The 24,423-nt window shown below is 46.9% G+C and overlaps 1 protein-coding gene across 2 annotated transcripts in view; it reads right to left on the bottom strand.

Moving 5' to 3' along the window:
* Positions 1 to 20,289, bottom strand: part of GRAMD2A (GRAM domain containing 2A) — a 61,850-nt gene extending 41,561 nt beyond the window's left edge. Inside the window, exon 1 of one of the 2 annotated variants that reach the window (XM_053364323.1) lies at positions 20,215 to 20,289. In XM_053364323.1, the coding sequence (XP_053220298.1) occupies positions 20,215 to 20,258 (44 nt within the window). In that variant the 5' untranslated portion in view covers positions 20,259 to 20,289. Of the gene's footprint in view, positions 1 to 19,811; positions 20,187 to 20,214 lie in introns of those variants that run through there. The other variant, XM_053364321.1, reaches the window with a different exon arrangement.
* Between the last annotated feature and the right edge of the window lie 4,134 nt (positions 20,290 to 24,423).

The following is a 24,423-nucleotide window of genomic DNA, read 5'->3' on the forward strand; positions in this document are numbered from 1 at the left end:
CAGCCCCTAAGCTAAAAATTTCCTCCTGAACAAAGGTGTATATAGCACATTATTTAGCTTTTGCCCCATATACATACTGTGTGTGTGTGTGTGTGTGTGTGTGTGTGTGTGTGTACACACACACACACACACAGAGAGAGAGAGAGAGAGAGAGAGAGAGAGAGAGAGAGAGAGAGAGAATATCTAGGACCCAGATGGCACCTTAAACCTGGGTTATGGTCACCACAATGGAATGTCTAAGTGGCTTTTTCCAATGAAGATGATCATGATTTCATTTCTATACCACTTTATGTTATTTATGTTATGTTATTTATATTTAAAATAATAAATCTCAACACGTTAAAACGTTAAAACATCAAGTAAAACAATCTAGAATAAAACAAATTCAAGCTTCACGGAAAATATTTCAGGTCCTTCTCTGACATTTTGCTTTCCCCAGTCCCCAGCCTGGCATCTAGAGATCTCCACTTGTTTACAATTGGACCCACCCCAGTTGCAAAATGTGCCTGGCTATTTTCAATCTCTGCCTCCACTAATACTCTGAAATGCAGTGGCATAGCGTGGGTTGCCAGTGTCTGGGACCATGTGGAGAGGAGGGAGGAAAAGGACAGAGTACCCGTGTGCATTCAACTGCCTAATGGCATCCATAACAACCAGGAGATCGCAGCCGAGGCGATAAGAAAATAAGAGCTGTTCTGTTGTTTGGAGAGGTCAATTCTTGGTTTGCACGCAGAAGCTGTTTTCAATGGAGCCCAGTGATGGAAGTGTGCAGCTGTATTGAGGCAGCACCAGGTGTTGAAATTTTGCATCCCTTAACAATTTTGCACTCGGGGCAACCGCCCCCGTACCTCCACCACCATGCTATACCACTGCTGATATGGTTGCAGGTCCTTCTTAGGCCAATACGTGCGACACATCTGCTCAACAGCTCACCCCAACTCCACAAATCTTACAGACTAACATCACAGAAATAAAGACAAGATTTGGGAGTTGTGAACCTCGCAGTTCCTCTGCCTTCTAAGTGCCAAGTTGACCCTCTAAGCCATCCTGAAGCCCCAACCCACAAAGTAGCAACTGCCCATGTCTGCTTAGACAAAGACACACATACACACACATCCCTTAAGTGGATTTTCTGCCTCAAACAGACAAGGCAGAGATTTGCTCAGGCATACTTTAAGCTAGGATTTCTCAAGAGCGGATAAAGAGAAGGATTTGCCTGTCTGGGCAAAGGCTGGATTCCACAGCTATAAAGCAGGGAAGGGAAGAGGCAGTGTATTGAGGAGGGTTCAGGATCCATCCTTCACCTTACATACTCCCATCCAGAACAGAGGCCCATTGAGCAACCCCAATGCAAAATGAAGCCTCAACATCCACACACACACACAAAAAGAGAAGCACACACATGAGCTGGCTAGCCTAGCAGTATCTCCTCAAGGGCTAATACACAAATTATGCACAAAACCGCAAGAGGCAGATATACAAGAGTCAATCTGAGTTGCGTACACACTTTATGGCACATTTGAGGTGTGTGTGTGCGCGCGCACACACACACACACACACACACACAGAATGCTAGGCACTGTTGATTGCTAAGGTTGGCCAGAAGTGATAAACTACAGCTCTTTGAGGGAAAGAATGTGCTTCAAAGGTACAGCATGTATGCAGCCTGAAATTAGCTTTCATTGTGGCTAAATGTCTAATATGCTTCAATACTGGAAAGAGAGGTCCACTCCTCCCACCCCACAGTCACACAATGGACAGAAGACATGACTTGATGGGCAGCTTATGAGAAGGTGATCTTCCATAAGCGCAAGGAAGATGGGGATCTCTCCGCTGCATGAACTCCATGTACTGATTTATTTGCTTGTACGTCTGAGCACTGGGTGGGTCTGGGACCACCAGCTCTTCTGCCACCCAACCCCCCTTAAATGTACTTAAAGAATGTATTGTTTTGATTTATTGTGGTTTGTTTTGTATTGTTTGACTGTTCTTGGATTTGCATCTTTTTGGAAAAATCAATTTAAAAAACTATTTTTTTAAAAAACTAAGTTTTGGACACACAATCCTGCATGCAAATAATAATAATAATACTAACATTGTGTGCATGAGTATTATTTTCCTTAGAAGCTGCCAACATGCTCATCTTCAGCTGGGGGCTGCCCTCGTTCATTCAGTTCTCCCTTCAGCGCCTTCTGAAATCCAAATCCCTCCTTCTCTCCAGCTAACTCCCCGTCTCCCTACTACAGACGTTTTCTTTAGTGGCGCTTTCCAAGCAGTTTGCCTTACCTGCCCAGAGAAGAGACATTCTCCATGGCGCCTCCTTGCTTGCCGGACTCAGCTGCTGAAGGCTGCCGTTGTGTCGGCAAGCAACGGCAAGTATACAAGCTCCAAATCAGGAAGCTGGCAACTTTTAAAAAGGAGCATTCCTGGCAGGTCAACCTCAAGACCCACAGCCTTTGGGTGATCTCCTTAAGCTGCTCACCGGCAGACGGAAGAATGCCCTCTCCAACATGTGCAAGGCAGGGCACTGACAGCAGGGTGCCAAGAGCTCAGGAACACGAAGCACCTGCTGGTCTATAGGTATCAAGAGCCAGGGGAGAAAAGGGTGCCCTCCATATGTTTTGAGATCCAATACCCATCTTCATGGGACACGGGTGGCGCTATGGTCTAAACCACTGAGCCTAGGGCTTGCTGATCAGGAGGTCAGCAGTTCGAATCCCCACGACGGGGTGAGCTCCTGTTGTTCAGTCCCTGCTCCTGCCCACCTAGCAGTTCAAAAGCACGTCAAAGTGCAAGTAGATAAATAGGTACTGCTCCAGCGGGAAGGTTAACGGCGTTTCCGTGTGCTGCTCTGGTTCGCCAGAGGCGGCTTAGTCATGCTGGCCACATGACCCGGAAGCTCTCTGCGGACAAACGCCGGCTCCCTTGGCCAGTAAAGCGAGATGAGCACGCAACCCCAGAGTCGTCCGCAACTGGACCTAACAGTCAGGGGTACCTTTACCTATCTTCACAGACCATTAAAAGCCCTAAACAGCCTGTATACTTGAAGGAGCATCTCCACCCCCAGAGTTCAGCCCAGACACTGAGGTCCAGCTCCAAGGGTCTTCTGGCAGTTCCCTCATTGCAGGAAGTGAAACTGCAGGGAGCCAGGCAGAGGGCCTTCTCGGTAATGGCACCCGCCCCATGGAATGCCCTCCCAGCAGATGTCAAAGAGTTAAACAACTATATAACTTTTCATAGACATCTGAAGACAGTCCTGTATAGTGAAGTTTTTAATGTGTGGTATTTTGGGTGGCTTCCAACACATATAAAATTTCAAAATTTAATAAAATTATTTATGAATTTATAAATTAAAATATAAGTTTTAAAATAGAAAATAAAACCAGCTATCTTAAAACACTTATACTTGCTAAAATCATATGTTAAAATTGCATGTCGGGATAGACTTGCTGGAAGAAAAAGGGTTTTAGCAGGCACTGAAAACAATACCGTGAAGGCGCTTGCCTAATATAAATGGGCAGGGAGTTCCATAGTGTAGGTGTTTGCACACTAAAGGTTGACTCCTTGCAAGCGTGAAATGAACGTTAGGCAGCACCTATGAAAGTGGCAGTGAGACAGATCCCACGCTTGCTCCAAAGCGCTGATCATCCTGCCAGCCAAGAACCTCCTGCGAAAGTTGCTTCCAAAGCCCTGCACATCTAACACGTGTCAATCTGAGTACAGTGTGCTGTAAAGAGGTGTACGCGTCTGGCTTAAATCCAGATGGCTGCCAACAATCCGTCACCTTGGCACACTAGAGAGAAAAGCAAAGAGCCTTAATCTGATCACCAGGCAATCTGATTAAGGCAGTGGGCAGAGATGGAGAGACACGCCTTGTTCCTGTACCAATATAACAATCTGATATGTGCATCTGAACAAAGAATCCATTGAGATCTCCCTGGTGGAAAAGGTTAGCATGGATAATGAATCGTAAGAGTAAAAGCACACATTGCGTTTATGCAGCATTTTCCATGACAGCTCAAACGGCCTCACGTCCAGTTTCTCAGGAATCCATTAACAACAGCCTACAAAGGCAGTCCAGCATCGTTATCCTCATTTTACAGAGCAGGGCTTGAGAACGTGACAATGGTGACTTGCCTAGGACTACCTAGTGAAGGAGCTGTGAACCTGCAGCCTTCCAGATTGCTGAACCAATTGTGGTGGTATTGAAATGCATAGACTGCAACAGCCAGAAAGGTTGGGTTGCTAGAGGTAACCAGGCTGATGGGAGTTGTAGTCCACAAGATCAGAGAATACCATGTTGACTACCCTGGGCTAGAGAACCAAACTAGGAGTAGGGAGAATTGGGTTCAAATCCCTGATCAGTTGGCAGTGGGGAGAATATCATCATTTCTCTATCCAACCTATGCCATAAAGATAAAAAACCACAACTTGAGTTCCTCAAAGGAAGGCTGGAGGTAGAGTAACAATACACCAACAACAAAAGGTGCCCCATGCTAGCTAGTCAGACCACCAGTCACTGCCCAATAGCAGCCCTCCCTAGCCCCCCCTCCCATGGCCTCGGCCCAGTATAGAAGAAGAAGAAGAAGAAGAAGAAGAAGAAGAAGAAGAAGAAGAAGAAGAAGAAGAAGAAGGAGTAGTAGTTTAGATTTGATATCCCGCTTTATCACTACCCGAAGGAGTCTCAAAGCGGCTAACATTCTCCTTTCCCTTCCTCCCCCACAACAAACACTCTGTGAGGTGAGTGGGGCTGAGAGACTTCAGAGAAGTGTGACTGGCCCAAGGTCACCCAGCAGCTGCAGGTGGAGGAGCGGAGACACAAACCCAGTTCACCAGATTACGAGTCTACCGCTCTTAACCACTACACCACACTGGGTCCGAAGGAGTGTTTCCACCCCAATCGTTCAGCCTGGACTCTGAGGTCCAGCTCCGAGGGCCTTCTGGTAGTTCCCTCACTGCGAGAAGCCAAGTTACAGGGAACCAGGCAGAGGGCCTTCTGGGTAGTGGCGCCCGCCCTGTGGAACGCTCTCCCATCAGATGTCAAGGAAATAAACAACCATCTGACTTTTAGAAGACATCTGAAGGCAGCCCTGTTTAGGGAAGTTTTTAATGTCTGATGTTTTATTGTATTTTTAATACTTTGTTGGAAGCCGCCCAGAGTGGCAGGGGAGACCCAGTCAGACGGGCGGGGTATAAATAATAAATTATTTATTATTATTATTATTATTATTATTATTATTATTATTATTATTATTCCTAACCTGCAAGAATTCAAACAATCCTTGAAAGTGCCATACCATTGGCCGCCACACCACAAGTCATATTCTACAACAGTTCTTCAAAGGGCCAGCCCTACCATTAAGCAAAGTGACAATAGATGATGCGCGTTGGGGAAAAGTGATTAGGTGCTGGATAACAGATCTGTGGGCCAATGGCGGATTGCCATGCACCCTCTATCTACCAGGGGTCAGCAAACTTTTTCAACAGGGGGCCGGTCCACTGTCCCTCAGGCTTGTGGGGGGCCAGACTATATTTTGAAAAAATAATAATGAATGAATTCCTATGCCCCACAAATAACCCAGAGATGCATTTTAAATAAAAGCACCCATTCTACTCATGTAAAAACACGCTGATTCCCGGACCGTCCACGGGCCGGACTGAGAAGCCGATTGGGCCGGATCCGGCCCCCGGGCCTTAGTTTGCCTACCCATGATCTAAGCCAGCCAGTTGCTGTCACATATGGCAAAGGATGCCGTTTCATCCCCAGCACTGAAGGAAGACGCTTTGCTTTCTTCTCCTTAAAATCTAGAGGCTATTCATTGCACTGAACGTTTTCCTGGCTCCTTATATTTTTAGAAACAGTTAAACAAGAACAAGACTCCATTCACTTTGGATGGTCTTGAGGTAAGTCCACAGGACACAGAAGATTCATTTCTCCCTTCCCAGGCAGGAAGCCAGTGAAGAGGGAGGGAGTCAATGCTGGATCTCTAGCCAAGTAAAATCAGCACACAGATTGCCTGGATTTGGGGCGGTACCCTCATCCAGCAGCTCCCACTGAATCTCTTTTGGGTACTTCCATTTAGCCAAAATTAGCCAAGGAATAGCCCAGCCCAAGGCCACATATTAAAATTTTAAAAACCCCAGAAACAACAGCAGAAAACCTTACGCATTCAAAAACAACAATACAAAGCAGAGAGAGCCTTGACCTTTTGCTATTCCTAACCACTAGCCCACGCTGGCTGGGGCTGATGAAATCCAGCAACATATGGAGGGCCAAAAGCCACTCATTTCTATCCTAAAAGCTACTTTAAGGCTACCTCATTCTGAGCTATCTGAATACTTACACAAACAAGTTTTTAATGTGGCCTTGGATGCACAGGAAACCACTTTTTGATCAAACTGCAAATCCATCTGCCCGCTTTTGCCCTCATTTCAAATTCCAAGCGCTTTTCTAAAAGCACTTATTTGTATTACTTTTTTAAATTGTACAAGCTGTAATCAACAACAGTGTGTGTGTGTGTGTGTGTGTGTGTGTGTGTGTGTGTGTGGAGTACAGCACAGACTTGCCCTTTAGTACCTTTTTAATGTGACACTTTTCCACAGTCCATCACCTTTTGCAGCAAAACTCGATTCTCTACGCTGGCAACCCTTCGCTTTATTCTTCCAGATGGCCCATTTCTAGCTTCCTGCCTAGATGCTTCAACGTACGAACTTTGCCCAGTCATGCTGTGCGTTTACCATCCAGGACCACTTCTTCTCACACAAACACCAGGAGGATATTTCCGTTGTCAGGCCCAGTGGTTTTTTTTATTAACTGCTTGGAGGAGGGCATGGCGGGGGATGCTTAACAGATTTGCATAAAGGTAAAGGTAAAGGTACCCCTGCCCGTACGGGCCAATCTTGACAGACTCTAGGGTTGTGCGCCCATCTCACTCAAGAGGCCGGAGGCCAGCGCTGTCCGGAGACACTTCCAGGTCACGTGGCCAGCGTGACATCGCTGCTCTGGCGAGCCAGAGCCGCACACGGAAACGCCGTTTACCTTCCCGCTAGTAAGCGGTCCCTATTTATCTACTTGCACCCGGGAGTGCTTTCGAACTGCTAGGTTGGCAGACGCTGGGACCGAACAACGGGAGCGCACCCCGCCGCGGGGATTCGAACCGCCGACCTTTCGATCGGCAAGCCCTAGGCGCTGAGGCTTTTACCCACAGCGCCACCCGCGTCCCCTAACAGATTTGCATAGAGGGGACCAAAGTTTAAAACCCTCTTGACAGGCTGGGACACCAGGCTGAAAAAAACCAACGTGTGATATTCCTTTTTTTATGTTTTACAAATGTAATTCCTGCGTTGATTTTGCCTCTGTCTTCTCCCAAAAGGAGAGCGATGCCCAACCTGCCGATAACATAATAAATGACGTAAGGAGGAAGCTGCAGCCCAAGATAGGAAAGGAGGTGGGAAGGGAACACCTGGCTTCTATAAATTAAATCAAATCTCCAGGGTCTGATGAGCTGCACCCAAGGGTGCTAAAGGAGCCAGCGAATATAAGCTCAGAGCCTCTGCCAATGATCTTGGAGAATTCTTGGAGAACAGAGGAGGTCCCTACAGACTGGAGGTGGGCAAATGTTGTCCCCATCTTCAAAAAGGGAGGGAAATAAGACCCAGGAAACTACCAACCAGTGAACTTGACATTGATAGGGACAAATATAAGATTCTGCATTTAGGCAGGAAGAATATAAGATGGGGGACAGCTGGCTTACTAGTAGTACAGTGGTACCTCCGGTTGCGGATATAATAATAATTATAATAATAATTTATTATTTATACCCCGCCCATCTGGCTGGGCGACTTCCCAAAAAATATTAAAATATTGTAATACATCAAAAATTAAAAGCCTCCCTAAACAGGGCTACCTTCAGATGTCTTCTAAAAGTCTGGTAGTTGTTATTCTCTTTGACATCTGGTGGGAGGGCGTTCCACAGGGATGGGATCCGTTCCGGTCAGATCCCAAGGTTTTCGCAACCGGAGAGACCGCTTCTGCACATGCGCGCATGGCAGAAACCCAGAAATATACTTCCGGGTTTGCCACTTACGTATCCCGGAGTTTACGTAACCGAAGGGATACGAAAGTGGAGGTACGACTGTACATGTGAAAAGGAGGGTTTTAGTGGATCACAAGCTTAACATGAGTCAACAGTGTGATAAAGCAGCAAAAAAAGCTAATGCTATTCTAGGCTGCATCAACAGACGTCTAGTATCCAGAACAAGGGAAGTAATAGTACTACTCTATTCTGCGTTGGTCAGGCCACACCTGGAATACTGTATCCAGTTCTGGGCAGCATAATTTAAGAAGGACGTTGACAAGCTGGAATGTGTGCAGAGGAGGGCAACCAAGATGATCAAAAGTATTGCACGATGAGGGGTGCAGTTTGGCCTAACTGTAAGTGGAAAGGATCTAGTAACTTTTTATTGGGTTTTATAAACAAGGACCATAGGAATAATAAACACTGAAGTCTCACATCAGTTGTACATAACAAAAATAGCGTAATGAATTTTCAGCAATATCTACAACATATGGTGTATTATTAGTGGTCAATGTATAGGTTCTTGGTTTGTCAATTGATTTAAACAAAAACAAAGGGGAAACAGGACAGAACAGAATCAACAGATAACATTCAGCATTGCATAGAGAAATGCCCCGTCAGGAGCCCTTGTGATTCTGCTTAGATTAAGTATGAGCAATAATCATTTTTCCTCTTATCTTACTAATGAAATAATATACAGGCAACCCCCATTTTGCACACGTTCAAAGGACGCACAGCCGTGCATGAGGACATCACCACAACCAGAAGTGGCCGGGATAGGGGGCAGGGCGAGGGCGTAAGAGGGCGGAGTGGGTTTATATGCGTGTGGGTCAGGAACTCATCTTGCCTGTAAAGTGTTGGTGTATTGATGAACATGGAAGCGGGGTTCAAATATAATAATTTATGTTTAAATTTAAATATAGATCAACCAGACTGAGCCAAAGGCTGTTTTGTGTCAGTTGTCGATCGCTGTGCCAGAAAGGCATTTCCAGTACAGTATCTGGTTATGCTGGGTCTCGTCATTTGTAATAAATGGCTTATTAATTCTTTATTATGTGACTCCAGATTGTTGTCTAGAAATATATTTAATAAAGCTTATTCTGGTTAGACTTTCCAGTTGTTGTTCTTGTTATTTTATTAATTTCTTTTGGATTCCAGAATCCAAAACTATTGGAATCCAGAAAGACTGCCCAGGTGGTCTTAGGTGATTCCAAGCTGAACATGAGCCAGAAGTACCATTTTAGACAGCATTCTAGCCACAAGAGGCAGCCTCAGAGCCACCCAGAACAACACAAAGTAACACAACATATAATTTTTAAAATGCAAAGCAATTACAAGAATCGCTCATTCTTTCCTTTGAGAGCATCCCAGTGACCTCTGTGCTCAAATTTCCCTTTCTGCCAAGCAAAGCTGGTTTTCATTTTCAAAAACTGGCAAAAAACATTTCACCACGCACAAAACCCTGTAACACTAAAACAGTAGCGATTTAATGCCATCAGCCCCCCAAACGCAACCCGAAATCAAGGGTGATGTGGTTACATAAACACATCAGAGGCATACCAAGGCTTAAAACTAAGGCCGATATATTTTTCCCGTTTTTAGAACACCAAGTTCATCCTGATTAGGAGGCCAACAGCTGTTGCCCTCATTCCGCAAAAGGCTGCCGGCTGACTGGCTGAGCCCTCGAAATATACCCATCCTCGTCGCTGCATCTTGCCCGCAAGAATTTCAAAAGCGATTCACAGATGGCCCCCTCCCACAGGGAGATGAAGATGCACAACTCACTTCTCAAATCTGAAGGACCACCTGCTCCCGCAGGAACCTACCCGTATCTTAAGTTGGGTATTAGGGGCTGTGATCTAGGTCGGCTCAGAGGTTTGGACTAGGAGTGTTAGCTAGCAGGGAGATGGCTTTCCTTGTGGCAATGTCCACTTGTGGAAATTCCCTTTCCACAGCAAGCCTCCTGGTGCCCGTTTTATGAGCATTTAGGACCCGGGTTTAAAAAAACCCAGTTACCCACAGACAGTGCTATTTTTCTAGAAAAAAGAGGTGCCAGAACTCACCATGAATGCCTCCCTTGTCCCCTCATAATGGCAATGGCACCCACCTGAAAGGGGCCAGAACTAAGTTCCGGGGCGTTCCGGCAGGAAAAAAGCCCTGCCCACAAATTCAGTGGTATTAGGATTACATTGCTAGTGGGGGGTTTTGGTGACCATTTCTCATCTGCAGGTGGGAGATGAGCACCAAGGGTTTCATTCATGCATGTCTGTTATCTTCTGGGAGGGCCCATTCAGAGATGGAGAACCGGTGGCCCTCCAGATTCCCATCACCCCCAGGGTCAAGTCTGAGGGGAGTTTTAGTCCAGCTACATCTGATCAACCATGGCCTAGGCAGACTTTTGGGGTGGATCCAGTAGGGCAGCTGTTAAGGTTGTAATGAATTTAGTTTTTTATTATTTATTTATTTGTTTATTTGTTTGTTTGTTTGTTTGTTTGCCCCCTGACGAGACTCAAAGACAGCTTATAAGAACTGGGGGGGACAAGCATTAATAAACAATTAAAAATTGATAAAATTAAAATTATATACATATATAAAGGCTATGAAAACCAAGACTCACAATAAAAAGAAAACGGCACCAGCCAGTGTTAATAACTCAGATATACAATCTAGTTGCCAAATGGCACCTTAAACCTGGATTATGGTAGCCACAATGGAATGTCTAAGTGCCTTTTTTCCAACAATAATGTTGTTGTTGTTGTTGTTGTCGTTGTGTTTTCATTTCTATACCACTTTATATTTTAAAGAACAGATCTCAAAGCGGTTTACAACACACTGAAACATCAAATAAAACCATCCAGAATAAATCAGAGTCAAGCTTCAAGGAAAATATTTCAGATCCTTCTCGAAAGACATTTTGCTTTCCCCAGCCGCCAGCCTGGCATCCAGAGATCTCCACGGGGTCGCAGTTGGACCTGTGCCAGTCACAAAGTGCGTCTGGCTATTTTCTATCGCTGACAACCTCAGTCAGCATGGCCAACCATCTGGTGTGATGCAGTCCAGCAACCACGGGTTAGGTAAAGGTAAAAGGACCCCTGACCATTAGGTCCAGTCATGACCGACTCTGGGGTTGCGGCGCTCATCTCGCTTTATTGGCCGAGGGAGCCGGCGTACAGCTTCCGGGTCATGTGGCCAGCATGACTAAGCCGCTTCTGGCAAACCGGAGCAGCGCACGGAAACGCCGTTTACCTTCCCGCCGGAGCGGTACCTATTTATCTACTTGCACTTTGACGTGCTTTCGAACTGTTAGGTGGGCAGGAGCTGGGACTGAACAACAGGAGCTCACCCCTTCACGGGGATTCGAACCGCCAACCTTCTGATCGGCAAGTCCTAGGCTCTGTGGTTTAACCCAAAGCGCCACCCGTGCCCCTAACCATGGGTTAGCCACCCATAGAAAATGAATGTGGGAAGCAGCTCCTCATCAGAGAACCATCCTCCCTGGCTTCTCCGAGAACATAGCAAGGCAGCTTATGCAAGAGACCTGCCCGACAGAGTCCCAGTCAAGCTGTAGGCAGCCCGTCACGTTGCTGCATGTTGAGTCAAACTCCCAGGAGAGGTTTGCTGGAGAATGCCCACGCCATGTCCCGAGAGTTTCGCGCAGCCAGCCTGAATTTCCGAGACACAGCCCTCATTCAGCAGTGACCTCATTTCCTTGCTCTATATGGGTACGGCTGCATTGCCCCAGCCTGCATTCCAGTGGAAATTGTTTGCGTGCAGATTCGGAGAAATGCTACGCTTCTCTACAGCCGGAGGCGGGGGACGGACACACACAGACACACGCAGCAAGCAAGGGCATCCTTTGTTGGCGAAATCATGCTCAGAAGGAGGGCAGTGAAGACTTGACAAGTCACACTGCGCTCCTGCTTAAAGCACGGCAAATATGAAATAACTAAAATGCTAAAGGCAGCTTTTTGAGTCATATTTATTCACAGGGAGTTGGGGGGGTGTTGCAGGGGGTGGGGCTATGTTAGCAAGGAGGGAAAAGGCTAAGCAAAGTCCCTTTTTGTTGGGATCCGAGGCAGACAAGAAAAATATTATATGGCAAGTGGGTCTGCAACAAAATGCCATGAGTCTGTGCAGGGTGCCAGCCAGCCAAGGAATGCTAACCGCTCTCAGGATATTCCCAGTTCATTGCTGTTTTCTGTCTCCACCACAAAACTCTGTCAGTATTCCAGCTTTACTGAGCATGCTCAGTTCTTACCAGGCTATCTCCCCGATATCCGACCACCCCGTGTTATACCATACTCTCCCCAATGCTGAGGTGAAAAAACAGGGCACACGTCTTCTGGGGCAACGCTCGTGTACAAGTCACATGACCCACGCGAGATCACAGCCCCAAAAGGTGTGTTTTCTTCAGGGCACTCAAAAACGCGCATTTTGGGTCACCACCTGAGATTGCGGCCCTGAAAATTGCACTTTTACAGTGTGAGGTGGTGTGAGGTCATGGCGCCCAAAATGGCCGCCGTGCTCTCACACAAAAAACCCTGAGAGGCCCTGGTTTTATCAGGACATTTCAGGGGTATGTTGTACTGCTGCAAATGCTGAGCTCCCCTGTGCTTGCTTACACCTTCCTCATATTGGCTACACAGAGGTTCACACTCAAAGAATGAGTCCAATATTAATTGAACTCATAGAAGGGGTAGTCAATGTGGTCCCCTCAAGATGTTATTGGACTACAACCCCTATCAGCCCCAGCTATGGCTGGGGATGATGGGACTTGTAGTCCAAATATATTTGGATGGCATTATGTTGGCCACCTCTAGTATATCACATCTTCTCCATTAGCCCCCCCCCCCTTATGGTTGCTTTATTTTTTTTCCCTTCAGCTCTCACGTCTGCCTCATCCTAAACAGCCAGATATTCATAAAATAAGAATATATTTCTGTAGACACCACTGCAATCTCTGAGTTGTGAGAGATTCCAGGGATTCCAGGCACTTACCCAGGATTCATGTTTTCTTTGCAAATGAGGCACAGTGGAGACTGTGCTATCATTATGATATATGGTTTATTTACACACATACACAACCTGAGCCAGCGATGGAAGGGCTGCCAGAATTGCACTCCAAAGTGTCTTGCTTCTCCCAAAGCTCTGCCTCTGCCCAGCTTGCTGCATTTAAGACATCCACTTTTCTCTCCAGCTTGCTGATGCTTACAGCCTTCAACTATTTTTCCTCCAGCTCACATCATCCCCAACTGCAATCCCAAGACTCAACTCTGCTTTGTCTCTAACTATCTCTCCCTTGAAGGAGGGGCTCAGACCCATCTACTGGCACAGAGTATTTGCTTTGTTAATCGCCCATTATCTTCCTTTTGTTCTCCGTAATGGCTCTTCTCCCAGGCAATTTCCTGAACAGGAAACTGGTTTCACCTGTATTTTAACACTTTGCTAAATCCAGCACCTGGCAGCCCATTTTAATACTCCAATCACTGATTAAACTCCACCACCTTCTAGACCCAGGAGTTTGGGGGGAGGATCCAGCACCCAGGAGTTTTATCCTTTTCCCTTCAGCCTTCACTTCTGTCTCCTCCTAACAGTCACAGGTTAATAAAATAAGAATACACTTCGCCAAGGCCCCCTTAGTGAATGTTGTTGTTTAGTCGTTTAGTCGTGTCCGACTCTTCGTGACCCCATGGACCAGAGCACGCCAGGCACTCCTGTCTTCCACTGCCTCCTGCGGTTTGGTCAGACTCATGTTTATAGCTTCGAAGACACTATCCAACCATCTCGTCCTCTGTCGTCCCCTTCTCCTTGTGCCCTCCATCTTTCCCAACATCAGGGTCTTTTCCAGGGAGTCTTCTCTTCTCATGAGGTGGCCAAAGTATTGGAGCCTCACCCCTAGTGAATACCTTCCCCCTAAAACTACCAAGAACACAGAATACAGCAATTGCTTTGAAATAAGGACTTTCCCTTTGGCAAAGCATGTCTTACACCAATAGGATATAGCAATAGCTATAAGTATGGGCAATATTCATCCTGCTTCCTAGGCAGCGTACAGACTGTTACTTCTATGGAGCAATGGGACTGAGTTATTCTTTAGCTGTTACCATGCCAAAGGCATAACCCTCATTTCACAAAACATAAGAGGGGGAAGGACAGAGCCTCACTACAGTGGCTGAATGTTCCTTGGGCTTTCCTAATTACAACTGCTGCTCTTAGCCACTTTCATAAACAGTGATGAAATAACCTGAACCAGATGGGCAAGCAACTTCTGATCTAATCAATTTAATTCCTAATGATTTCTATTGATTTCTTAGTCCTTGGACAGCAGTGCATTCCTGCAAGGTGTTGCTAGGTTCATTTTTCTAATGCACCACACAAGAACTTCAATGTCCATCCTTCTGGGTGTTTTTAAAAAACCAAATTGCTCTAGGAACTAGAAATTATATGGAGACGGCAGAGGAGGGCCTCAATCATAGGTATAATGCCGACAACCACAATGCTCACACAAAAATGTGAGTGTCTCTTGCTGCTGTACTCAGGTCACCTCTGAGAGCTCGTTTTGGTTTTCCTCAGGTATGTCTTGGAAGTGCAACAGAAACCTGTCAAACTGGTTCGACCAAAGAACTTGGTGGGATCTTAAAAAATGAGCGCATATGAAGGATAGCTGTACAGGACAGGGTTGGCAGCAGCTGGGCTTGGGAAGGTCGGAGCAAGCTGCTCATGACTGGGACCTTCCAAAGTTGACTGGGTTGTGTGTGCAGAGGGAGTGGCAGTGGGAGGCTGCAACAGTGATGCATCACAGATGGTTCCCCACCTCAACTTTGCATGCAGAAGGTGCCAGGTTCAATCCTTGGGGTCCCCAGTTAAGGCTGGGAATGTCCCCAGTCTGTAACCCTGGAAATCCTCTGCCAATCCATGCAGACAACACTGAGCTGCATGGACCAATGGCCTGACTCGGTATAAGGCAGGTCCTCATGCTCCAGTGGATGATGAAAGCAGCACCAGACTCCTGGCACTCCCTCAGCCCAAAGTGGCAGAGAGAAAGGGTGGAGGAGGCAGCTACAGTGGCCATCTTCATTATCCCAAATGCCTCTGGGCCCCACCTCCAACACTGTGTGCATCCAAGCCAGGGCTAAGAGGTATTAGGAGTAATTAAGACGGCAGCAGTTTCAGACACATGGCCTGGTGCTTCTCAGCACGTTGGAGGGACATGAAAAATTCTAAAATTTATGGGCCTTTGGCCTAATGCAGCAGGACTTGTTATATGCCAGGGTGGATTTGATTTAAATCACGATTTTAATCACTAGTCAGTAAGACTTGATTTAAATCACTAGTTAGTAAGTCTAGATTTAAATCATTTTTTTACAGAAAGACTCCTTCTTAATATTTACAACCGGATGGAGGTTTCATTTTTGGAATAATAAATGTTCAGAGTAGTTTTTACAGTTATAGCAAACATTACTGATTTGGTTATACTATTAGAAATACATAGACAGATAATTATGAAATTATTGTGAGGTTTAATAAGTTAACTGTTTATATTTGGACAACTTTTTTGCTGTACGTTATTGGAAGGAGAAAAATAATCATTTACTTAATAAAAATTTAAACAATTTATTTAACTAAAGCAATAACATTATAGCATATGTATCCATGTTTGTTAACTGATGTGGTTAAATGGTTTTTTAAAAAAAGCCTAGACTGAGTATTAGCACACATGAAAAACTTAAAACAAATCCTTATTTCCTGATGAATAGCCTTTGGACAATAATAGAAAATAGAAAACTATCTTTAGAAAGATTTTTCCTCCAAAAGCATTTTAGTTGAAAAATCTGATTTAAATAAAAAAAACTGATATAAATCAAAAATATCTGATTTAAATAAATAAATCTTATTTGTGTGTGTGTGTGTGTGTGTGTGTGTGTGTGTATATATATATATATATAATTTATTTTTATCCACCCTGTTATATGCAATGTTATAAACTCAGATATATAAGCCAGGTTCCAAATGGCACCTTCAATCTAGCTTACGGCCGCCACAAAGAAATGGCTATTCGCCAGGTGATTGAGCTAGATGACCTTTGGGGTCTCATCCAATGCTACAATTCTACGATTCTACAATTCTCAGCTACACTGCTTGACCTGTAGCTTGCTCCTACAACCATTCACTTGTCCCAGGATGCAAGAAGGAGGAACACACACAGGGGAAACTGAAGTGATATTTCTGCTGGACTAATGCAAAGGTTTTTAAACTGTGGTCACCAATCCAGTGACCAGAAATCTCCAGGTAGTTGCAACTGGAGCCACGCCAGAAGCAAAACACACCTAGCGCCTGGGGAACTTCGAATACTGGTCATATGTTCTCAAAAAGCGATCACTATAGTCTTCCATGGATGGATCCCAAGCTATTCATCCACCGATCACACGTGCTAGCAACAACGATAAACATTTGGGAGGAAGTGGCCACATTCAAGAATCTGGGGTCATTTAAGACAAGACATTGATCAGAATTGACGTAGGCAAGCGTCATAGCCGGTACATACCCAGGTTAGGAACACAGGAAGCTGCCTTGTAGCAACAGCCCATCCAATTCAGTATCATCTGGGTTAAAGCTCATCTGCCCAGAATTTGGGAGAGAAGTTTTTCTGAGCTTTACCTGGAGACCAAGCCCAGGAATTTCTTCAGGCACAGCTTGTGGCTCTAGTACCCTACAACAGTCCTTCTACAAACCTAGATCTCCAAATATTCTGGGGGGTTTTCCCAGCAATTTGCCAGCTGGCCAAGCAAAACAATCAAAGTTTCTAAGACAATACCCACCAGACTGGCATCCAAGAATCAAATCAACCTGGGAAATTGGGACCAACTATCGTTGTTTTGGCACTGGAGTGAAGGCATTGCCCACCTACAGAGAGCAATTAAGTCCCACCTCCAAGCCTCTGTTACTTTGCCTTGCCACCATCAAAAGCAGCTTCTGGACACAGCTACAGAGACAAAGCTACATTCAGCCGAGAGCCAAGTGGACAAGATGTTTGGAAACATACAGTCCTTTGGGAGAGCTGCAGCCACCCCGCATAGCTTTCCCTCCAAACTTCAAGGTCACGCGATGCCCCGGTTTCTCATATCCCAGCATATGTCACAGGGGAAAAAGAAAGCACTCTGGCAAGCAGCGGTGTGGGGGAAGAGCGAAACACCAAAAATAATTAGCAGGCCCAAGTGTAGCAAAAGACAGCACAGCAAAAGGAAAGAAAAGGAGGGGAGGTGGAGGGAAATCAGACATTCTGTCCTCACTGGCAGAGATAGATGTGTAATAGTGCAAAGCAAACAATGCCGGGCCTGTTAGAGCAGAGAACGGCAGGTCTCCCAGACGGTCTCATCCACGCAATGCCACCCAGGGCAGGGCGAAGAATTTCCAGAATCATGCCATAAAGAGCTTCGTCAGCTGGCAGCCCCAGGAACCTGGCAAATCTAACCTGCAGATGACCCAAAGGAGAGGCAAATCGAAAGGGAATGGGGGCAGCACAGGCTCCCCAAGCACCAGCTGAAATGAGAGCATAACTGCACTCTCTGAAATAAAAGTTGTCTAACTCACCAGACACAGGCTTACAAAACTTCCACCTTGGAATCATTAACATACAGAAGCCCGCATGTGTCTGCTGCAAAACACGCCTCACTCGTCTCCCGTGACCTTCCCTGTTGGGCTCTAGGGAATCAGAAACGGCAGAAGCTTCCTCGCCAGTTTAGTTCTTCAACTCAGCAGCAACAAAGCCAGGATTGTGTATGGAGAAATGGCAAGCCACCACGGCTTCCAAATCTGCCACTCAACCTCTCCCTGCCCAATACGGCCGTATGATGCAATTTTAGCAACTGGGACATATGTCTCTGGACAGCAGGCATCGCTCTCAAACCTGGAGGGGAGTTGGGCACTGACAGGAAGCATCAAGGCTTTAATTCCAGAGTCAAAAGAAACTTTTTAGCAATAGATCAAGCATCCGAAAAGGCCACCAGATCCAAATATTTTTAGAAGTGTTCCTTGCTATCTTGCAGAAGCACCCGAGTCCAGAAATCATCGGCTCATCTCCAAAAACTGAACTCATTCTTGCAGCCTGTTCATCCTCATAATGCCCTAGCTTTGTAAGAGTGAAACGGGTTAGGATCCAGCCTTCCGCTCTGATTATTTACAATATTTCTGACCCACCCTTCATCATTCATGACGCCAGGACAACCACAAACAATCATTCCATGTCACAAAAACAACAGAGAGGATAAAATATCATAATGAGAATACACCAAACATTAAGAATCTTTACGACTGCAGCATAGCTCCTAACTTCTATCACAAGGCTGGCTGAATTAGCATCCTCCAAAAGCTTGAGTAGATAGATCCGCCTTAAGTTGGTGCCAAAAGAAAAAGAATCAGCAACAACCGTACCACTGAAAAGAATGCACCCTGTAAACATGGTGCCAACACAGAGAAGGCCTTTGAGAATTGTGCCTGAATTGACTGGCTCACCAATTGAGTGACATCAAGCAAGTAGTCTCTCAACTATAATTCTCTCATCAGCAAAACAGGTTTTTTGTTTATTTATTTTAACTATTCTACTACACCAGGTAGTGCAAACAAACGTTCCCAAACCCCCAAGGGATAATTTCTGAAACATCCTGCTGCAATTTAATCAGCTTTCACACTCACTCTGGCAGTAATCAGCACAATAACCTTATTTATTAAATTGCATTTCGGTCCCGTCTTTCCTCCCAGGAGGTCAGGGCAATGTATGTAGTCGTTCCCACTCTAACCCCACATGCATTTTACCAACACAACAACCCTGTGAGGTAGGTTAGGATATGAACTGCCTACAGTGGGCTTCACAAATGACTGAAAGGAAGTGGGTGGGACCTGGGTCTGCCCCGTCACTACACCACACAGGCCTTCTTCAGAATAAGGCTAAGGAGCCCACAGGCCTCCACGTGTCGCTAGACAACAACTCTCATTATTCTTGATTGTCAACAACATCCAGAGTGCCACAGTTTCCCCCATCCTGGCTTTAGAGAGGAAAACCTGCTATAGCAGCAGCTGGGATCCCATTGGCAAGGGGGAATTATCCTGTGCTATAGGAGTTAAGACTGGGCAACATTGCCCCCCCCCCCCGGCCTAGAGACCCACACCAAGGTTGTTGAGGAGTGGCCCCTTCAGACTCTGGCTGCCATCAGGGAGACACACCAAGTCCATCTGTTACCAGGCTCAGTCCCCCACAAGATGCTGCCACAGCCCTAGTCATGCAGATGCAACTTCAGCGACTGTACTTGGTGGTGCCATCAAGGCAGGACTTTAGGGCAGAAGTACAAGGGCCCCACGCAGCAGAATGAGCAAATGGGATCCACCTGTTATAATTATTAACTACACACCCTTCGCAATTAGTTGAGATTCCTGCATGGCGGCGGGTTGGACTAGATGACCCTAGAGACCCCTTTCCGACTCTACAATTCTATCATTCCTATGGTCTCAGGGCTGGTTAGCAAGGGGAAATCACAATATGTAAAGGCATTTTAAAGCGGCTTGCAGGCAGGAAAAGCAACGCAGCAGCGATTCTGGGCGGCTTGTCACAGTTTCAACGACCATCTAAAGCAGCCGCCGTTTCCCCCTTCGGCCCCCAAGGCCAGCCCAGGGTCAAACGCCGGTTTGGCACCGGCCCGCGCCTCCCTCGCGACCCCCGTCAGGCGTGCCGCCCCTTACCCTTTCCTCGAGGGGCTGCCCTGGCCCAAAAGGTTCCAGACGACGGCATAAGCCAAGGCGCCAGCGAAGCTCCCCGCCTCTATCCCACCAGCGCTCCGATCCAGGAGAGACGAGCCTGGAGGGAAACCGTTTGCGCTGATCAGAACGAGAGCGAAGGCAGGAGCCGCCGGGTCCCGCTCTCTCCCCAGGCCGACCCTGGGCACGTAGAAGGCGCGGGGAAAGGGCTGCTGCTCCCCCGGCTCCCGAGCCCCAGGCGGGCAGCAGCAGGACAGGGAGCCCCCCGCCCGCCTGCCCGAGGCGCGTCCCAGCCGAGGAGCCTCTTTCCCCGCTCCCGGGTCCCAGCCACGCATCCCTCCCGCGTTCCCACGTGCAGTCTGACACGGGGATGATGTAACCCGCATACCTGCCCGGCGGCCCCTCGCGATCCCCCCTCCGCGGAGCCGTCATTCCCGGCAGCTCGCGATCGCCCGGCACAGGCCACGCCCACTCGCCAGCCTATTGGCGGCAGCAGCGGCGGCGGCGGTGTGGCCCTCCCTCCCCGAGTGCGCGCGCTATCCCAACCTCGCGCTCTCATTGGCTTGCTCGCTGACCCTCCACGCGAAGTCCCTCCCCCCGGGTTTGGGCGGGGTGCGCAGCGGCGGCGGTGTCGCTTCTTAAAGGGGCCGCGTCCTGTGCTGGACGGGGCGGAGATCTTTCCGGTGATCAGGGAATGTGGGGATGGTGGCGTGTCGTCGGTTTGCGCTCAGGATGAGAAACTCTGGTAGCAGCATCCTTATGCAGTTCGGTGGGATCCACTCCTGTGTGAGTGTGCAAAAAATTGCAGCCCTGCTGCCTGAGCCTTTTGAGGTTTACTCGGAAGTAAGTCCGATCGCAGTGGGACTTGCTTCCTAGCAAAGGAAGCATGCATAGGAGAATTGATTACCCTGCTGCCGCAACCTGGCTGGAGCATGTTTACTAAATGGCCCGGAAAAACGTGGGCTCCCTCCGCCAGTAAAGCGAGATGAGCACTGCAACCCCAGAGTGGTTCGCAACTGGACTTAACTGTCAGGGGTCCTTTACCTTTACCTTTACGTACTTTAGGTAAAGGTAAAGGGACCCCTGACCATTAGGTCCAGTCGTGGCCGATTCTGGGGTTGCAGCGCTCATCTCGCTTTATTGGCCAAGGGAGCTGGCGTACAGCTTCCGGGTCATGTGGCCAGCATGACTAAGCCGCTTCTGACGAACCAGAGCAGCGCACAGAAACGCCATTTACCTTCCCGCCGGAGTGGTACCTATTTATCTACTTGCACTTTGACGTACTTTCGAACTGCTAGGTTGGCAGGAGCAGGGACCAAGCAATGGGCACTCACCCCATCGCGGGGATTCGAACCACTGACCTTCTGATTGGCAAGTCCTAGGCTCTGTGGTTTAAGCCACAGCACCAGTTAAATGGCGGTTATTCCCCATTGAAAAACAATGAAGAATCACGTGACACCATAAAGACTGACGTGAACCTTTGGGGACTAAAGTCCACTGCAACAGAAGAGCAATCCTCATATGAATATATTTATAGTATATACATGCACATGGGTGTAAAAGAAAACAGTGCGCAAGTTAGATGTTAAAGGGCACTGATAATGCAAAAAGGACTGTTTCTCATCACATCCACAAGGCTGACCCCAAGAATCCTGGGAGCTGTAGTTTGGTAAGGGTGCTGGGAATTACAGCTCCGAGAAGGGTTCACTATAGTTCTCATGGTTGCTTGCGGGGGAGCCATGTGCTTTCCATGTGGTGTGGTGGTGACCATTCCGTGGCCTCCCTCAACTGTCCTTCCTGGCGGCCGCCATTTCATCAGGAGAGAAGGCTCTGCTGAAGAACCAGCTACATGTGGCTCCTCCCATCCTTGAACTGTTTCTGTTCCAATGTGCACTGCACTGCAGATCCTGCACAAGGGAGTTGATGACCTCAGAGACCGCCTTCCATGATTCCACTGGCGCCTACAACCACGTCACAACATGCCCCATTTATTAATTCAAAGTAGGTCAGAGTTGAGTGAGTTGACTACACACCTGGATAGCTCAGTCATAGAGCATGAGGCTCTTAATCTCCGTGTTGGGCAGAAGATTCCCACATTGCAGGAAGTTGGACTAGATGACTCGTGGTCCCTTCCAGCTCTGAGTGTTGCCCATTCTGCAGCTTGCATTAAATAAGGTCAAGGCAATCTCCTCGCTGCCTCCAAGCCTTGCCATGAGTTCCTTGGATAATCATTCCTACCTTCTAGTATGTGCTGATACCAACCAGGCTCCGTACTCCCACAAAGCCAGCGCGGTGGAGAGACTTTATTGTTCCTTCAGCCTGTCATTATGTTATTTATTTCCATTCATTAAAACAAACAAAGCACCCAGCCTTGTTGCTCTGGGCATCTGCCACGAAAATGAACTTTCGCAATCCAGCACTGCTAAGCCCACTCTGGCACAAACTGGGAAAACACACACAGAGGCACTAAAACAACATCGGCTCAATCAAAGGCACCCAGGAGGAGACCGGAGATCCTGGAAGCCTTTCCCTTCACTCTCTCTACGAAGATATCTACTGGAAGGAGAAGCAGCCGCAGGACAGCACCACCCCATGAACTGGTTGTCAGTTAGAAGACAGGCAGATGGGGGCTGTCTGAGAGCAGACTGTGGTTGGTGGGACAGTGCCCCATTAGCCCTAATGGACCAGCCTCCACTCCGGGGAACTATAGTTTACCCCTCACACAGGCACAATTCTCAGCACCCTTAAACTGCAGTTCCCATAATTCATGATTGTGTGCTTTAAATTCTATCCCCTCTCTGGGAACTATAACATGGAGGTGGATGGGAACAAAACTAGAATTGGTTGGGTCTGCCAGAATTTGGCTCTGGCGCCACCTGCTGTTGGTCTCCTTGCATTCCGCCCTACCAGTCTCAACAGCCACCACTGGAAGATTGTTCTCTTGCAGCGAGGGCTTCCCACCTAAGGGAAAGATATTTAGAATCCATTTCAGCCAAGTGTGGTGGAGATTCTCGGGGTATAAATTCATTCTCTCATTTAATTCCCCCAATTTATTTATGTTTGTTTATTAGTTTGGTTTTACAATTTTTTAAAAAAATTAAATACTAAATGGTAATTGTTTTAATTTTTTATTTTCTGGTATACACAAAGCAATAGCAACAACAATTAAGAGAAAAGATCAAAGCAAGAAAGGAAAGGAAGGATGTGAGGAGAGAGGACGGAGTGGTAGCATTCAAAGAACAGCATTATACAGTGGTACCTCAGGTTAAGAACTTAATTCGTTCTGGAGGTCTGTTCTTAACCTGAAGCTGTTCTTAACCTGAAGCACCACTTTAGCTAATGGGGCCTCCTGCTGCCGCTGCGCCGCTGCTGCACGATTTCTGTTCTAATCCTGAAGCAAAGTTCTTAACTCGAGGTAATATTTCTGGGTTAGCGGAGTCTGTAACTTGAAGCATATGTAACCTGAAATGTATGTAACCTGAGGTACCACTGTAGTTCTAGACAATTGTCCCTCAAAATCCTATTATCCAATGTTGTTTCACCACAGGAATCCATGAGAAGGGGGTGAGTGGCAATCATATTCCTTAACTTTAATGTATTCAATAAATGGATGCCAAACTTCAGAAAAGTTGTCCCCTTTTCAGATTGCATAGGGTTTGGGTGTGTTGTTAAATTTTCCATTAAAGCATAGGTCCAGACCTAGAGAGATCAACAGTCTTGCTAATCTCCAGCCACAGACATCCAGTAGTTGGCAAAACAAAACATTTATTCAGTATAGTTTTGATTAAATATCTTTGCATATACTTTTGATTAAGTATCTTTTTATTTTGTTCTTTAATATTGTCAATGGACTAGCTCAATAAAGTAGATGCTACTCTAAAAAATAATAAAGTTTGAAATGTCCAGGAGTATTAAAATGGTATTTACTTGGCAACGAAAAGAACAGCATGTAGATACCAAGCTGCCCCCCAAATCAATAAAAATCAATAAACAAAGCAAATTGAGGTTCCCCCCCCTTCAAAAGGCTGCCCCCCTTCCAAATCCTGGCTACACCCATGCCTAAGGCCATCACTGTGTCAAATGGCAGTAAATTCTGGACATCAACGCCACCTTGTGAGCTTTTCCTAACCCTTTTGGTCTGCTATGCATGTGACGGTACAGTGGTACCTCAGGTTAAGTACTTAATTCGTTCTGGAGGTCCGTACTTAACCTGAAACTGTTCTTAACCTGAAGCACCACTTTAGCTAATGGGGCCTCCTGCTGCTGCCGCGCCGCCAAAGCACGATTTCTGTTCTCATCCTGAAGCAAAGTTCTTAACCTGAAGCGCTATTTCTGGGTTAGCGGAGTCTGTAACCTGAAGCGTATGTAACCTGAGGTAGCACTGTATTCTCTAATGAGAACTTGCAGGGGCTTAACAAGCCCTCACTAACTGTCATTAGGTTTGCCGGGGCACAAGTATCCCAGACCTTGAGTTTTCAGGGCCCAATCCTGATGTCACGGACGCAGAGGAATGGTGAGAGGAACCAGCTGGGGAACCCCCAAGAGAAGACTGGCTCAGAGCTCAGGGATTGATGGCGGGACAACCATGAGGGGTCAG

Source organism: Podarcis raffonei, chromosome 14 (genome assembly GCF_027172205.1).
Source record: "Podarcis raffonei isolate rPodRaf1 chromosome 14, rPodRaf1.pri, whole genome shotgun sequence".
In the NCBI taxonomy this organism is placed as follows: Eukaryota; Metazoa; Chordata; class Lepidosauria; order Squamata; family Lacertidae; genus Podarcis; species Podarcis raffonei.